A 17,424-nucleotide genomic window follows, 5' to 3' on the forward strand; every position below is an offset into this window, starting at 1 on the left:
AAATTTCCAGATTAAAGGATAGACATGAACACCATAGAGGTTAATTTGTTAGAAACTGAAATAAAACTGCAGAGTGATATTTAGAATAAATTATGAAAGATATTGACGAAAATATTCATGATGCTAGCTACCTCAGTATAGGTGGAGTAGCATATTTAAATGGGTATGGTCTTGAGCATTCTAGGGTTTGGTGGTATTTGCCTAATGGCAAGAAGTGAGAGACATCAAAAAGGTGTCATTTGTATGTTCATTTATTCAACAGGGTTTAATTATATGAAACATTAAATTTGTAGAGTGTCTATATGTGTTCTACTAAACATGGCAGAGTTGTCTTAAGAGAGGCATTGCATTTCCTGCTAGGATCCTATTCTGTGACAGGCCTTGGGCTCTGACATACCCAAGTCCATGTCATCTTTGAGAGATAAGACTACTTGAAGGAAACCACGGCATGAGAGCCCTACCTAGGATGTCCTCATTGGAAATTGTTAAGGCATAACGTTTGCTTTCAATACCATAGAAGTTTGCTGTGTAACTTTCAAGCTTTTCTTGAGTTTCAAATTCTTTTTTAAGCCTATTGTCTAAGCTTCTTCTACAATTGATAAAGTATTTTTCTGTTTGTAGATGTCCTTTGTGCACATACTTCCTGGAAAATTGAGTTATTTAAAGAGCCCTCCTCCAGCCCTTTTAATGTCATTTTATATGATGATATTTAAATATTATCAAGTATTTATTATTTTGTCATTAGAGTTGTGATCATTGTGTAGAAGGCCACTGTAATTCTTAGGAACCATCAACAGTGGGACTCATTAGCAAATCCCAGCCCCCTGAGGCACTCAGGAAGCAGTGTTAACCCTTTGCCTGCTTGATTGCAGGAGGAATGCCCGCCCCTGAACAGGCCTCACTGGTGGAGGAGGGGCAACCACAGACTCACCAGGAAGCTGTCTCCACTGGCCCAGGCATGGAACCCGAGACCACAGCCACCACTATTCTAGCTTCCGTGAAGGAGCAGGTACACCCTTTCCTTGAAATTTGCAATGACATTTCTTCAATGCCTTTAAAAATTAATCTATGGATGTGTTTTCAATTTGTCTAACGTCCTTGATGCCTTCACGTTTTCTAATTATAAGGTGTTTACATCCCTGAGTACATTGGGATGACTGGCATGTAGAGCTGCTCCAGCTGCCAGTCAGAATCGGAACATGCAGGATACTTGTGCGTCTGCAAGTAAGGACAACCTTGATGGTGATCGGTGTCTGTCTCCCACATTGCAGAGTGTGTGCATGCGCGCAGAGCTGTGTATGGCGTCTTTCACAATGCTGACTGTCCATCCGGACTCTGGCCTGTACTGTCTAGATACTCTGGGCATTTTAACATAGGTGGTAGGATTGTCTCTGTGGTTTGGGGGGTAAAAGTTGTATTTGTTTGTTTGTCTAAATCCAGGTAATTCATTTTGTGAGCTAATGTTCTAAAATTTGTCGCCTGTGCGTATTTGCTTCCATCTTGTGTTTATGTTGATTTTTAAGGCACTAATACTTTGTCCTTTAAACCCAAGTGACCTTCTCAGATAGGTTTTATCTCTAGTGCCTAGAGAAACTGGGGCTCTCAGATTTAATTTTTAAGATTTAAAGGCTTAATAAAGTACATGCAAATGTATTCTCTAGGAATAGTTTTCTACCTGCCTCCAAAAGAATTCATGTGCCCTCCATGAAGGTTATTCTGCTCAAATAATATATTAGTTCTTTAAAAAAAAAAATCTTACAATTAAAATACAGAATGTTTTTCATATTAAGAGAAGCAAACTGAATGCCATAGTGTTTTCCAAACTCAGTGTCTGCGGCACACAGACTAATGATGACAAAGAATGAGGGAACATTAACATCCCATTACTTCACCATTTGCCCTAACTAGAAACTCTGCATGGGATTACTCCATACCTGACATTAGAGCTAAGTTTTAAAGAAAAACAGTTTTAGAAATTATTCAAGTCAGAATGCCAAAATATTTTCCGTACTGAAATTAGGAGTTTTAAAACCCCACAAAAGAAAGAGTGTAAAGGGTTAGTGCTGTAGCTTGGTGGTTGATCTCCAGAACTTAAGCTAGGAGAAAGGTCCCATCGGAATGTTTTCTCTAGACTGTAACTCCCAGGGCATGCGGTGAGGAGAAAGGGCTCTTGCTGTAGCCCTCCGTAGCTGTCAGGATCTGACCTAAGATGCAGCAAGGTGAGGAGGCATTTACACTGTCCTGATGAAGCCATGGTAAATTGATGAAAATGCTCACAACTGACCTAAAACTGTAAACCACGTGCACTAAACATAGCAGCAGAGACTCTGCATTGTTACCAGGAAACTAGAGACCTGATCTCTTGAAGATAATAGGGAAAGCTGCTGTGATCTTTTCCATCTAGAGAATTCTGTGGTGGCCTCAGATGACTTTAAAATTGTATCTTTTGGTGATACATTGTATCTGAATGAATATTTTGTGTGATATTGCAAGTAGGATTCCAATTTCTCCAAGTAGCAAAGGGTAGCACATACTGTGTATTGAAAGACTTATCATATGTCATCCAGACAATTCAGTTATTTGGAAGACACACTCTATCTTTGTTTCTTTTCATGTCCTGAGGAGTTTGAGTTCATTAATACACATTTGTGTTTCCATACATAGTTTCTTTTCAGACTTGTCAGTGCTCAGCACTCAGGATTTCAATCACTTCCCTGGGAGAATCCTGTCTGTCTCATGTATAAAATATATGCCCGGTTTGAAATAGCTAACTATATCTTCATAAGATTTTTCAGAACTAGGCAACATATACTTGAATAAAAGCTTCTTGATATGATCATGAAATTTGCTACTTCCTGTCATCTACCCGATGGGATAGAGCACAGAAAAGCTAAATATGAATAAATAAAGCTGATTACTTTCTAATTCTAAGTAAAATATTAAACTTCTAGTCAGAGCAGATTCTTAGCCTACATGTTGCACACCAGTGAAATGATTGTTGCTGATAATATTGTGCATCAAAGACCAGTATTCTTAGATGGAACATATAATTAATTATTTAGGAAGCCTTGCTGCCTTGCCCTGATCCTGGATGATGGGGTCAGCTCTGCTGTTCTTTAGGGATGGGTAGCATCTCAGAAAGGCCCTCCTACTGGGGCACAGGAAGTACACTTCCAGTGTGATTGTAGATGGCTCCACCTTTTATCTTGGCTTCTCTGCTTGCTCTGTTATCTTGAAGTTGTGGTTTTTGCTTTTGTTTTTACTTTGCCTCTCTACACCTCAATGTCCTCCTTTATAGAACGAGTATAATGACAGCAACAGTATTCACATATAGAAAATGGGGACAGCAGTACTAGGGAGGGCTGATGCCACCACCACCACCTCCACCACAGCCATGACCACGTCCACCACCTCCACCTCCACCTCCACCACAGCCATGACCACGTCCAACACCTCCACCTCCATCACAGCCATGACCACGTCCAACACCTCCACCACCACCACCACCACCACCACCACATCCGCCACCGCCGCCGCCACTACCCACCCCCCCCCTCATATATATAGTGCTTCAAGGAGGAGCTGCTGGTTTTGGTTTTGCTATATTTAGGGACTCTGAGCCTTCTTTTGGATATTGGTACTAGCAGACTAAGACCCTGTCTGAGCATTCAATAGTGTTTATGCTCTACTAGTATCTTACTTAACAGATGGCCTTAAGCTTTCACATTTTTACCGTGGTAGCTTCACAAATAAAAACAATTTGGTGTGTAAATTATGAGATATGGTCATGTAAAAATGAATTACTAACCTGTTGATTTATTACAGCCTCAAACACCGATACTATCGAGGCAGTTGGTGAAAGAATTATAAGATGAGAGCCTTTAATGCTCATCTAAATTTTGAGAGGAAAAGACTGCGTTCTTCAGCAAAGTAATCCATAAGCCACTAAAATTCCTCACTTGTCCTCCTCTTGGGCAATCCATGGGACATGGAAGGGCAGGAAACAGTCAAACAAACAGCCTGTAGTGTATCAACAGCTACCAGTCAGTTAACCATTTGGACTTGGCTTCCAGGTGTCATAAAAACAAAGAACTCCCTCTCAAATGGCTGTGCTTTCTAGGGTCCTCCGGCAACAGGTACCACATGACTGCTCCCTGGCACAGGTTGCAATTTACATTCTCCTTTTATGAAATGATAGCTTTTCAACATAGATGTCAGCAACATCCAGGGAAAGTCCTCCCTCTGGCAGATGGGAAGAACCCACTTCAGATCAAAGGGTAGCTCTTTTATGAAGATATGTTGTGCCGGCCTGAAATCACATCTCTCCTGATCCCTCATGCTTTACGGCACAACCATGACTGTTCTGTGCTGCTCTGGGCTTACATAATTGGCTCCCTAAGGACAGAGTGGTATTTCGTATGTGTGTTACAAGTCTCTTCCCAGCACCCCCTACTATCTATGTCTTGCAATAAATGATTGTCTAGAGAGGAGTTCAGTACGTTGGATAGCCTCATCACCAACTTGCTGTTTCGTGAAAGCCACGGCCTGTAGCCAAATTCACAGAAATATGGTAAGCACGAGTCTCAATCTCCCAGACAGCCTTAGCTCTGCATTCTTGTTCTTGAGACAATTTTGATTGTCTTGTACCCATATTGATCCGGGAATAAATCCATCTATATAATTGACTATAAAGGTTTATTTCATATGGGCTGACATTGACGCAGATGTTACGGCTTTTGTTTCCCACATGTCCAAATTAGTGGACAGTTGAGTACAGATAATGAAAGCATGGGCTGTGATTTGATTTGGGGATTCTGCTCTATGTGAAGTAAAAGTTAATTCCTATGACTATCAGGAGTGAGGTCCTTAGACTTGAATCTGAAGTCACAGGAAGTGTCGACTGAGCCACAGCCACCAGTTGGCTATAATCACAGCATCTTTAGGCAGGTTCTGCTGTCCAAGCGTCTCTCAATAAGAATCCAAGAGTCCCAGATGACTTCAGAGACAAGGAGGGATAGCCTGTATCCTGATAGTGATGTTTGTATCCCAATAGTGTTTAGATCTCTGACAGACTTTGTCCTGCTGAGTGTCTAGCTTAATGTACTGTGTACAATAGATGAAGAAAGGTGTCCCAATGTGGTGCCCTCCAGGGTCCTTGCATCGTGGGAAACCAGAGACTGAAATGATGGATTCAGCCTTGAAATACACAGCATGCGTTAACTGTAGAGGGATTTGGTAAGGCACTGGCTGCCCACTGTTCCCTCTCCCTGCAACGTTGAGATAGATGCCCATTGTCTTCCTTCTTCAAAGGTCCAGGGAAGCAGTGAGCACCAGGCTATGCGCAGGATGTTGGCAAGTGACTGGCAGAATGAACTGTATTTTTATAACAGATAAACTTCCATCTCTTGGTTTTAGAAGTGTTCTTCATAGGATACAGGATTTCTCTCTCTCTCTCTCTTTCTCTCTCCCTCTCTCTCCCTCCCTCTCTCTCCCTCCCTCTCTCTCTCTCTCTCTCTCTCTCTCTCTCTCTCTCTCTGTGTGTGTGTGTGTGTGTGTGTGTTGTGTGTGTGTGTGTTCTGATTAGATGCATTCATCTTCTGTTGTAAATTGTGTGAATGAATGAGGTCTCTATTTGAATTTGCCTTGGAAGCTCTAATTTTTTTGATGATGACTTAAGAAACTTAGAATCCAGATTTAAGATTGAGGCTAATCCAGATGGCACAAAATGAGATACAAAGGGTAGGTATGGTAAAACACACTAAAGTACTGGTGTGCTCCTAAATTAGGTTGTATCCAGTGAGTAAGGATTCTCTGTGTTTCTTATGCGTGGTGCTCTCAAAGAAGATGCTGTCTTTCAAGACAACGTGTTCCAGCATTTTCTGGACATTACAAGTAGACTTTTATTATGCCCATATTTATTTAAGTGGTAGTTAGATATCAAAGAATAAAATGAGAGCCAGGGATCCTTAAAATTTAAAGATAAAACTAGGGGATTTGGAGCCCAACCATGTCCTATTGCTATTACCTCATTTTTACATGCCTATCTTAGCTTTAGTAATTGCACGCCCTTCCTATATGGCAGAGTGCCCAGAATTCAACTAACTCCAGCGCAATTATTTACTTTATTCTTCTGAAACTGACACAACCGCACTGCCCCACGCCTGCCTCTGCAGCCTCCTTTTATGCAGCCTGAGTTTATTTACACTAAGTAGTCTTCTCTGACACACTTGAGCCACATGCAGAAAACATTCTCCTTCCAGCTGCAGACAAGCAGAGTTGATGGTTAAGCTAAAGCACTATTCTGTAAGTGCAGTGCCCAGCCTTTTTACTTTCTTTATCAGAACTTGCTTAATTCTTCTATTGCTAACTAAATGGTCCTGGCACTTGTAATGATTGCAGTTTCCTATATCTGAGCTGCATCATGAAGCACAAGGTAAGGCTGGTTCTTCTCTTAGTGGTGTGTGTGTGTGTGTGTGTGTGTGTGTGTGTGTGTGTGTGTGTGTGTTGTGAGCGAGATCAAATTGCATAGCTTTTCTTTCTTAATATTGTAGAAATAAGGTTAAAATGAGGTTAAATGATAGAGCTCTTGTGACATTATCTGGCTTATTATATTCAAGAATTCTGAGTACCCCTACTTGATTCTGTAGAGATCAGTCTGAAGTTGCATGTCAACAATGGAAGTTTGACATTTTGTGTGTGCCATGGATGCAGATGAGAATGGTGTCTGTGAGTTAGCTGGCAGTAAGCATGTACATCCATCTTCTGATGTCCTGTGAATGAACAGCTGGACCCCGATGACAATTCCAGTTCTACCTGATCTGAGTTATACTTCCGAATAACTGAATGTTTGTTCTATTTGAGTTGAAAATACCTTTTAGGTATGTTGACACTAGGGTTTGGGGGCAATGCCCTTTAACTGTAGAAATTTGTTTAGACAGACTCCATCCAGCTGTTCACATGGAGCAGGATCACATTATACAACAGATTGTATAAGAGGTGTCTAAACATACTTATAGTGAACTGAAAAAAGGTAAACATGCACACTCTTAGCTAAGCTTTGCTTCTAATTAGTTAAAAAAATTTATCACAAGCCTACTAGGAGCAAAGCTCTTTCTTTGTCAAGGAAACAGGGAGGCTGGGAAGAAGACCCACAAAAGTCATCTGTTTTATATATCCCTTTCAGAAGAATGTGCAGGCATACACAGTATTGTATACTTTATTGGGGAGTAATTGACACTTGAACTAATTGGACCACAGATCTGCTAGTTTGCACTCTGGTTCCTCTTGTGTTTAAACATAACACACACACACAGAGAGAGAGAGAGAGAGAGAGAGAGAGAGAGAGAGAGAGAGAGAGAGAGAGGGAGAGAGAGAGCGCTTGTCAGTTATTTGTATATTTATTGCTTTAGGTATTTTAACGTTAAATTTTTCAGCAATACTTTTCATTTATGTTTGAAAGTAGTAGAGTACTTTTCCTTTGTTAACATTTAAAGCCAACTCTGACTTTTCATGTTTAAAATTACAATGTTCCTTTCAGTTTGATAACCCAGTTCATAATTCCCTCTCAGAGTTAAATAATTAATCCCTGGGATAATTTCCCCCTGCATGGGAACATTTTCTGCTATTCCATTTGAAGTGACTGACCGCTGCACTGAAGAGATGGATGGACAGCATCATTCAGCTCTGAATTTCATTCTCTGTGACTGGGTTTGTTGTTCTTCCCATCACTCCTCGGAATAATATCTCACAAACATATTTTCCCTTCAGGTAGGGCCCCAAAGCTGCCTGAGAGCTTTGGCACAGCATAAGTTTTCTGAAGGTGCCTGTCAGCATGCCTCCATGTTGGCTTTCTAGGTTGCCATTTTTGCTACTTTGCAGAGATTAGTCCAGATGGTCTTACTTCATTTGTGTGTGTTTTATGGATATATTGTTTTCCAGAGTGATTAGATCTGCTTGTACCTTAGCAAAGTAATTTAGGTTATAATTATTTTGTTTCAGCCATTACTAAGGAAAAGCATTTAAAACATAAAGGCTTTTCAAACAGTTTAAAGATAAATCTATCTTAACTTGTAGAATCTTTGAATTTATTCATCAAAGCTTCAGGGCTTAGGGTTTACATATAACAGAAATAGCTTGTTAACAAATTGAAATGACTCATTGAAACTTGAAGACAAATGCATACTACACAGTTATTTCTAACACGATAATACTTCAGTAGTCCTACTTTATATATATATGTGTGTGTGTGTGTGTGTGTGTGTGTGTGTATATATATATATATATATATATATATATATATATATATATATAAATGCTATATGTATATATCATTTATAAAGAGGATAGTATATTTGGTATTGAAATCTTTTGGCTTTTGAAAGATAATTTTCCTTTGATAATTATGTAATAGTTCAAGTCATTTCAATATTTAGAGTGTTAAGCTACTAGTTTTAAAATGTTTTATTAGACTATTAATTATACATAGTAATGGGTTCCATTACAGTATTTTTAGACATGTCTGTAGTGTATTCCAATCGTAGTCTACCCCTAACACGCTCCTGTCCCATCCTATTCCCAGAAACCAACTTAAGGCCTGGTCTCGTTTGTTGAGTTTTCCATAGAAAACTTCCCATAAAGCAGCGTGCAGTCAGTAGTGTTCGCCATAGGACATCATCTACAGGAGTAGCACTGTACCTCATCTGTTGACTTCCTTAACCCATTCCTTCATGACCAGGGCTCCTGGCCTCTGCCTACAGCCTTCTCTGAGCCTTCAGGAGGTGTTGCCTCTGACTCTTGGTGCTTGCTTGGTGCTTCTGAATTGTTTTTTTTCCTTCTGTGAACAGCTTTCCTTCGAGAGGTTGATGTGAGCAAAGAGTTATCATCTCCATCAATATTGCCATAAATTGCCTTCTTTTAAAAGAAAAATTAAGTCTCCCCCCCTCCCCAAGGTCTGAATTAAGTTAGTCTCACCTTCGTCTTCTCTTCTGGACTCTGGCCACCTCATGTCTCCTGCTTTAAAGCTGTAACTCTTCCCCCAGGGCTTTGTACCATTTCTCTTTACTTGTTCTTTAATAAGAAGAATATTGGGTTTTCAAAAATACATACCATATAAATTCTTTAACTGCAGGATCTTGACTTCTTTCTTATAGTTCAGTTTGCAAAGAATAATGGGAAGTGAATCGTTACTGTTGAGGAGAAGTGTTTTCGGATTACTAATGCTGTCTCTGTTCTAAGCTGACTGGTTAGACACCTTGAAGGGAGGCACATGAGCAGTCTTCTACAAAGCTCATTGAATCTGCAGTACAGACCAGACCAACATGGCTTGTACTTGAAATGTGTTTTGTGATATGAAACTATCATTTTGAATATGGTTTCTTATGAAAAGTGGGTTTTTTTGTTTTTGTTTTTTGTTTTTTGGTTTGTTTTTTTTTTTTTTGGCTTTTCAAGTCAGGTTTCTCTATGTAGCCCTGGCTGTCCTGGAACTTGCTCTGTATAGACCAGGCTGGCCTTGAACTCACAGAGATCTGCTTGCCTTTGCCTCCCGAGTGCTGGGATTAAAGATATGCACCACCACTACCCGGCTGAAAACAAATCCTTAATACTTATAAACCTTTTAGTTTCCCCTTAAAAGCCTTTGAACACTTGTTGAATAAAGGGAGGAAAAACAAAGGAAAACCCCACAAATGCCTTTGCCGGGAGAAGAGCAGGAGGCTTGGTTTCTGCTGCAAGGTGACTGCTGGAGCAGAATGGAAAAGAAGGCTCAGTGATAATCTGGGCCAGCTCTGCTGGGCTGAGAACAGAGCCCTGCATTGCTCTGCTGCCTCCTGCTTTCTGAATAGATTGCTGTCTCTTCTCTCTACTGCCACCACTGCTATTATTAGAACTACTGTCACTACTGCCAACACCAAATTAAAAAGAAAAAAAACAAATACAAAAGAGTTTTAACTAACGTCAGTGTGGCAGAAGAATAAATGGCCTCTGGAATCAGGGTCTAGTGAAAGGATGTGCTGTGCACAGGAGGACTGAGGCTCTTGCTGTCCTGGAGCTCACTATGTAGACCACACTGGCTTTGAACAAACAGAGATGTGCCTGCCTCTGCCACCTGAGTGCTGGGATTAAAAGTGTGCACCACCTCGTCCAACTTGCCTGTTGAGTTAATATAGTGAAAATCTGTCTGTTTTTAGAGCCATTGAATTGCTTTGTTGCATGCATTGCCCATGTTACTAAATTTGGTTGGTAATTACATAGTTTTAAGCTATCTAGTATCCTTTTATATTTATCCTTAAATTAGCCAGGGTGGTGTTTTTTTTTTTTTTTTTTTTTTTTGCATGTTACTAAAAACACCGAATTAGACAGATAACTGTTATTACTACCACCATTTAGACACCAGGAAAGTGATGTGCAGGAAAGCTCAGTAGCTCACAGAAACCTACAGTGTTGGTAGAGAACCTGAGGTTGGTTTTCAGGAAGTCATGCTCCATAGATGTATCACAAGAATCAACTGAACTTCGCAGTGGCTTTGGGGAGAAAGAAGGATGGGTAGGGAGGAACAATGGGTAGGAGGACTCATGGGCAATAATGTATCTGAGGACCTATTCTGGAAAGCTGGAGAGCAGAAAGCTTGTGATGGACAAGGAGGAAGTCATAGAAAAGGAATTAGTGGAAATGTAGACCTTCGTGAGAAAGATGTACATGAAATGATATAGGAACCATAGGGATACTGTTCAGTTCTGAAACTGTATCTGCCCATCATTATGCTGGCAACAGTGCAGTCAGTCAAAGAGCAGGGGAGTGATGGTAATTCCATGGATACCTATGGAAATCAGCACACAAATATTGGACAGCACTCAGTGATCTGCAATCAAGACCTTAAAAATGGTTATGTCTGTTATCTCATAGTTTGTAGAAAATATTGAATATTAACATAAAGGTGTTAATCACAATAGCATATATAATTCCCAAAAAAGTAATGATATGATTGTTTAGTACAGGTGGAATTATATTACATTGCATGGTATTACATGCACATAACTGGCAATACATTATAATGAATTTTTAATGGTATGGGAGAAAAATTAGGATTAAAATGAAACATTTAAATACAAAATTATCAGTTTTACTACAGTACTATGTATTCACGTATGTAGCCTCTACATGTATATACCAGTAAAACACAACACACATTTTAAGATGCTTTCTCTCCTTGTTTTCTACATTTACTACAGAAAGCCTTGCTGCATGAATTGTGGCTATGAAGCTTGATTGTCCTTCCTATAAAAGTAGAAAATGTGTAACTGTGGTGGCAGACAAGCATGGTGTGTACATAAACTAGGTAGTCGTCTGTGCTTATAATCGCAGCACTCAGGAAATGGAGGCAGAAAGATCAGAAGTTCTAGGTCACCCTCACCTATGTATGGAGTTTGTTGTCAACCAGGCTACACCAGACTCTGTCTTTAAAAGGGCGCAAGGTGAGCCGGGCAGTGGTGGGTGGCACACACCATTAATCCCAGCACTCGGGAGGCAGAGGCAAGTGGATCTCTGAGTTCGAGACCTGCCTGGGCTACAGAGTGAGTTCCTAAAAAGGCGCAAAGCTACACAGCCCTGTCTCGAAACAAAAGGGGGGGGGGGTGCGGATGGGGAAGGGTGTAGAAATGTAGTAGAAATAGCATATTCATGCTGTAGCCCAGGGCAGTTTAAGAAAGGTCTGGATCCAGATTGAGAGAGACGTAGAGACAAGGCCAGCTGACCTTGTTAGACAGGAGATTCAGAGGTTCAGTTACATGCTAGGTGGACCCAATGTCCTCAGGGTGAGGCAAGAGCTGTGGGATTTGAACTGTAAACTAGTTCTTCAGATTTGACTCTTTGGTAATTTTTATAGGAAATATTCAGTTCCATTAAGAACTTCTTTGGATGTATTTACTCTTTATCTTGGAGGGAGGCACACAAGGTCTCCTAAGGAAGGAAGGTGAAGTTTATAAAACGTGACTTTTGTTAATGCTTTACCTCAAGCTATAAACTCCAAGGGGTGTAGCAGGAATCTTAAAAGTTCTTATTAGTAAAATCAAACCTGATGCCAGTTATTGGGGTGAATGCTGGAAGATTAGAGAAGCATAACAAGCCACAGCTACCTCACCTCGCCAGTTCCTCAGCTGATCCTGTTTCCTCAGACTGGAAGCCTTCTCAGTGCTTATCCAGAGTGAATCTCAGCTGAACTGTGCTGCTCAAAGCCTGAAAGCTTAACCAGCCAAATGCTTTTAGTTTCTGGTCCTCACGCCTTATATACCTTTCTGCTTTCTGCCATCACTCCCTGGGATTAAAGGTTCGCTTTCTGGGATTAAAGGCGTGAGTCCACATGCTTGGCTGTATCGTTGAACATATGGATTTCTGCCTCTGGAAGGCTAGGATTAAAGGCGTGAGCTACCACTGCCTGTCCTCATGTTTAATATTGTGGCTGTTCTGTCTCTGACCCCAGATAAGTTTATTAGGGTGCACAATATTTCGGGGAACACAATACCCTGTGATATTTTACAGATTGGAGTAGTGTCTGAACTTTAGTATTTATCAGGTACTTGTGTGTTGTAAACGCTTAAGTTAATGGAAAATAAATTGGAACAAAATCCAAACATGAATGTTAAATATACTAATTATATCATTTGCCACCTAGAAGAGGCAAGGAAGCAAGGAAGATGTCTTCTTCCCCCAGAAAATAATGGAGTGGGTTAAGAAAAAAGTTACATGGAAACATCTCTTTTAATGGTTTATACTTGATACTTTGTTTTCCCTCGCTACTGGAGACATCAACTTATATGATGTTAACATAAAAAGAGATTTCTTCAAGTAAGAATATTTTGCTAGCTCTGGTTCCCTTGCCTGCAATCCTAATACTAGGGAAACTGAGGAGGAAAGACTGCCACAAGTTTGAGTCCATCTTAGGTTACAGAGACCCTGTCTCAGAAGACCAAAATGAAATCCATGGATCCCTTCTATGTAAAATGGCAGTCCCTGGAGCTTGGCTCCGACCACACCGCACAGGTTTCAGCTTGTGCAGGCATTGGCCCATTCGACACAGCAACCTGTTCATTCGCTATAATATATTTTGAAATGATGTCACAACTTTCTTTTGGAGTGAGGAGGTATTGGTGCTGACAGAATTATATTTTCCAGCTTTTAAATGCTTCCAGCCATGTTTCATTGAAAATATGGCATGAGTCACATCCACGCCTGAAGAAATACTGGTGCTTTTATGAAGCTGGCCAGAGTTTGTCACTGCTATGATGGCACATGCCCTTAATCTATTCTTGCCTTCTGTAACCTGGCTGAACTCCAAGCCAAGTGAAATCGCTCAGGCTGGTTCATTAGTACTGGCAGAGCTCAGACTAGTAGATTCGAAATCTCCCCTTTTGATATGTTTCTACCCAGAAGAAGACAAATGTAGTAATTAGGACTATCTTATTTTATTGCTAGCATTGTGGAAAAAAAAAATGGAGACGCTATTCATACAGCTCTATCTGCAAAAAGGTCTAGCTACAGAATCCTTTAAACCAGGAAGACTTGAAGTGCACAGTAACAGAATATATTGGGCATGAACATTGCAAGATGCAAAGCTTGTTTACTGTTCCATTACTGTCAGCTGGTGCCCTGAGTGCCCCAAATGAGCTTGTAGAAAGCTGTTAAACACCCCGAAAAGCTTCTTCTGCTCCTCGCTTAGTTTTGATTCTAACCTCCAGGTTAGAATTGGCATGTGGGAAAGGCAAGCACCCTGACAGCCCAGAGTACTTAATGTCAGGTGACTACCTAAAACTTATTCTGAGGGAGGCTACCAAGAACTGAGCCACGAAAATAGCTCCTACCCTTGAGCTGAAAATTGTCGTAGGTGTTTCTGAGGAGCCAAAACCTTCCCATTGCCCTCCACCCCCAGCACCCAGGAGCTTCAGGAAGCCCTGAGCACCTCTGTACCACAGTTCTTTACACTCACATTGGAAGTCCTGACTGACCAGAAAGTCTCATCAGGTTTCACTGTCCTTTCCCAGCGAACTTGGGAGAGAACTTAAGGACATCTTGATAGGGCAGAAAGAATGCAGACACTGGTTTCGAATAGACCTAGAATCTAATGCAGACTCCTGCAAACCACTTCATGATACTGAGCAAGCCCCCTTGCCTCTCATTGCTTGAATCCTTTCTGTATAACCAGCAGCAGTATTACCCAGTTTGGGTGGGGGGACCCTCACATCCCCTACTGGAAATGCTAATCAAGTGTTGGGTGTTAACTAGGTAGTCAAGTCACCATTCAGGAACAGGGCTATCACACTTATTGGGTGTTTATGAGCACTGAAGTTTTGTCATTCATTGGGAGCTTTCGTCATAAAGATGGCACTCAAATGTAATTGTCCCTGAAATTGCTGGAGCACAATGAAGACACCTTCACCCTGGTGTGGGGTGTTATTTACTCTGCTGCTGCTTATTTCCTGCTGAGCATTAAGTTTCCGTCTCCCTCTAGGAAAGGTCTTTCCTTCCAGTCTTCTTCCATTTGTCTTTGAATTAGGATTGTTCCTTACTTCCCTTGTCCATCCTGCCCTAGAACCCCTCACCTGAAATGCATCCAGTGTTCTGCAGCTTTTCTGAGAAGCCATTAACTGTTGAATGACTGTGAGCCTTGCCATGGGGCTAGGTTCAGATCACAGGTTGGCTGGCTCACTGCAACAGTCCTGATGGCCCATTATCTAAACCCACACACATAGTTAATAATCTACCTTGAGCTTTCAACATCTTGGCACACCTTACTGAAAACTTTGTTCACTTGCTTACATAAGTTTACAAAGAGGAATGATTTCTTGAGGTTTGAATATTTTCAGTTTTAATAGAAGCCCAGAAGTGCTCAGCAACATGTGTTCAGGAATCTCCTATCTGTATGGCATGTCTTAAATGCCAGTAGAAAAAATAAAATCTTTATAGCCAGCTGTGGATGCAGACTTATAATCCCAGCACTTGAGGCTATATAGCAGGAGGGTCCCAAGTTCTAGGCCATCCTAAGTTACATAGTGAGACCTTGTCTCAGAAGAAGGAAAGACATTAGAAATAAAATCAATACCAAACTGATCAGCACGGTAATCCTTGGCCTATGTTCTTAGTGAGTATTGACATTATAGCTTTTTACAATTTTTTTTAAATTTGGATTTTGAGTCTTACTAAGTTGCAACCACCACCACACAAATCACAAACACAACGTGTACTAGTTAGGGTTGTCATTGCCACATTGAAACACCATGCCCAAAGCAAGTTGGGGAGGAAGGTTGGCGCTTCCAGATCACTACAGGAGCTCAAGCTAGATAGGAACCTGGAGGCAGGAGGAGCTGAGGCAGAGGCCATGGAGGGATGTTGCTTCCTGGCTTGCTCAGCCTGCTTTCTTATAGAACCCAGGGCCATGAGGCCAGGTTGGCACTACCCACGATGGGTTGAGCCCTCCCCCATCAATCACTAATTAAGAAAATGCCCTCCAGGCTTGCCCACAACCTGATCTTATGGAGGCATCTTCTTAATCAAGGTTCCCTCCTCTCAGATGACTAGCTTGTGTCATGTTGACAAAACTGTCCTGCACACAACACAAGCATTTCTTCCTGAAATAGGATCTGCTTCATAATATGTACTCAGTTGGTATTTGTTGATTACCAGACTTCCAGTTCTGATTAGAAACCAGTCATGGTCAGGTGCTCAGTTCCAGGAAGACTGCATGAACCCCAAACCTGTCTCCTTCAGCCCCACAAGTAGACAACTGTATCAGACAACTTGAGAGAAAAAGAAAGAAAGTGGTGCATGAGGACATGGTCAAGTCCGCTGTGTCAGCTGAAGTTTCACTCAGGTGGGTCTGAGTTTGGAATAGGAGTGAGGCAGCCAGGCGCTAACAGTCCTCCCTGTCAGAAAGCTGTCAAGCTTTGCATCCATTAACAGAGAGACATCCTGATACTTTGGCTACACAATATGGAAATATAGTCATCAGTCCTGAAAATAGTCCAGGGAGCAGCGAGTTTCGGGAGCTCTGCTGTCTTTGCCATCCAGGAGGCCCAGACAGCTTCCGGTTCTCGGCAGGTCACCTCGTGGGCGACACACAGTGTTCCTTTGGAAGAGCATGGCTAGGAGAGGCTCCTTTGTCACATGAGTGGAACTTGGTCCTGGCTGCTCCTAACCTGGGAATTGCAACTCCAGTGAGCAGCCATGGGCCCAGTAGAAACAACTATCGCCAGCCATCAGCTTTGGCCCCAGAAGGGTAAGAAAGTCCTGCTAGGGCTACCATCTCTACGTTTTGATGTGGGCTGGGCTGATGTTGGCTTAACGGACCATAAAGAACCAAAATCAGAATCCTTACTCTCAGTCTTATTTTCCTTGGAACAGTTTTGCTTATTTCATTCATATATAGTAAGAAAGTACTATAAAGGATTCAAGGTAATCTGCTGCCTGTGTTCCTAGTACATCTCAAATTTAAAGTATTTTTTTGTTAACTTTATCGTTAAGCTTTAAAATAGCAATTTTCTGCATCTTATAAATATCAGTATAAATGTCATAAACTAAGTCGTTATACTGAACTTCTTTCTATGTTCTCACTACCTTATAAAATAATAATGGAAATTGTTAAGTATGCCAAGTAATTAATGTTGCAGTGAGATCCTAAATGTTTTGTTTCTTTTTCTTCTTCCTGTGTTTGGGGAAATTATTATAGTAATCCGGGGTTTTCAATTTCAGTTTATCTCTGTAGCGACTATCAGATTTCTCTCTAAACTACTCAGAATCTCAAGTAACATTCGTAAGCTTGTTAAGCACAATTTCCCCCATTGCCAGAAAATTATTTCCTCTGCAGTTTATAACTGGAAATGAGCAAATTTAAAAGTAAAATCAAAACTAAAATATTCCTCTTCTAGTTAGATAGAAAAAAGTTTTGAACCTCAAACATTTTGATCTTTAAGCAGAAAGCTCATCTATCCTCTTCAGCATTTTATTAATACCCAGTAGAATACCTGGTGTATTCAAAGAAGAGTATGTAAATACTTGTTGACTAAATCATATTTAAGTTTTTAGATTTAAAAATTGCCCAGTTTTAACTGTATGAGCAAAACTATAAAATAAATTGAATATTTGACTATTAACTACCTCCAAATAGTCAAGCAGTCACATGTAGCACTTACACATGCAGCACCGTTGATAGTTCCAACTCTTTGAACCATATTAAAGTACACTGAATGATATAAGCATGCCGCCTTTACTCTTCAGACCCTCACGTAACCTTATTAACACAGCTTAAAATCTACAGTTTAGTTGTCTGTGGTTTTGCAAGATATACTGTATGTATGTGTGCATGTGTGTGTTAGCGCATACATGTGCATTTACCATGTAGAGGTCAGACTGTGACTTGGGAGTCTGTTCTCTTCTTCCACC

The 17,424-nt window shown here is 40.9% G+C and overlaps 1 protein-coding gene across 25 annotated transcripts in view; it reads left to right on the plus strand.

Moving 5' to 3' along the window:
- The window catches only part of Pkp4 (plakophilin 4), a 224,988-nt gene that overhangs the window by 73,223 nt on the left and 134,341 nt on the right, over positions 1 to 17,424 (plus strand). For 18 of the 25 annotated variants that reach the window (XM_036184700.1, XM_036184712.1, XM_036184706.1 and 15 more), the window contains exon 2: positions 873 to 1,009. The exons of 1 other annotated variant lie outside the window; for it this stretch is intronic. In XM_036184700.1, coding sequence (XP_036040593.1) covers positions 878 to 1,009 — 132 coding nt within the window. In that variant the 5' untranslated portion in view covers positions 873 to 877. Of the gene's footprint in view, positions 1 to 872; positions 1,010 to 1,127; positions 1,225 to 17,424 lie in introns of those variants that run through there. 6 more of the 25 variants (XM_036184716.1, XM_036184718.1, XM_036184723.1 and 3 more) reach the window with 2 other exon arrangements.

This window comes from Onychomys torridus, chromosome 4 (genome assembly GCF_903995425.1).
Source record: "Onychomys torridus chromosome 4, mOncTor1.1, whole genome shotgun sequence".
In the NCBI taxonomy this organism is placed as follows: domain Eukaryota; kingdom Metazoa; phylum Chordata; class Mammalia; order Rodentia; family Cricetidae; genus Onychomys; species Onychomys torridus.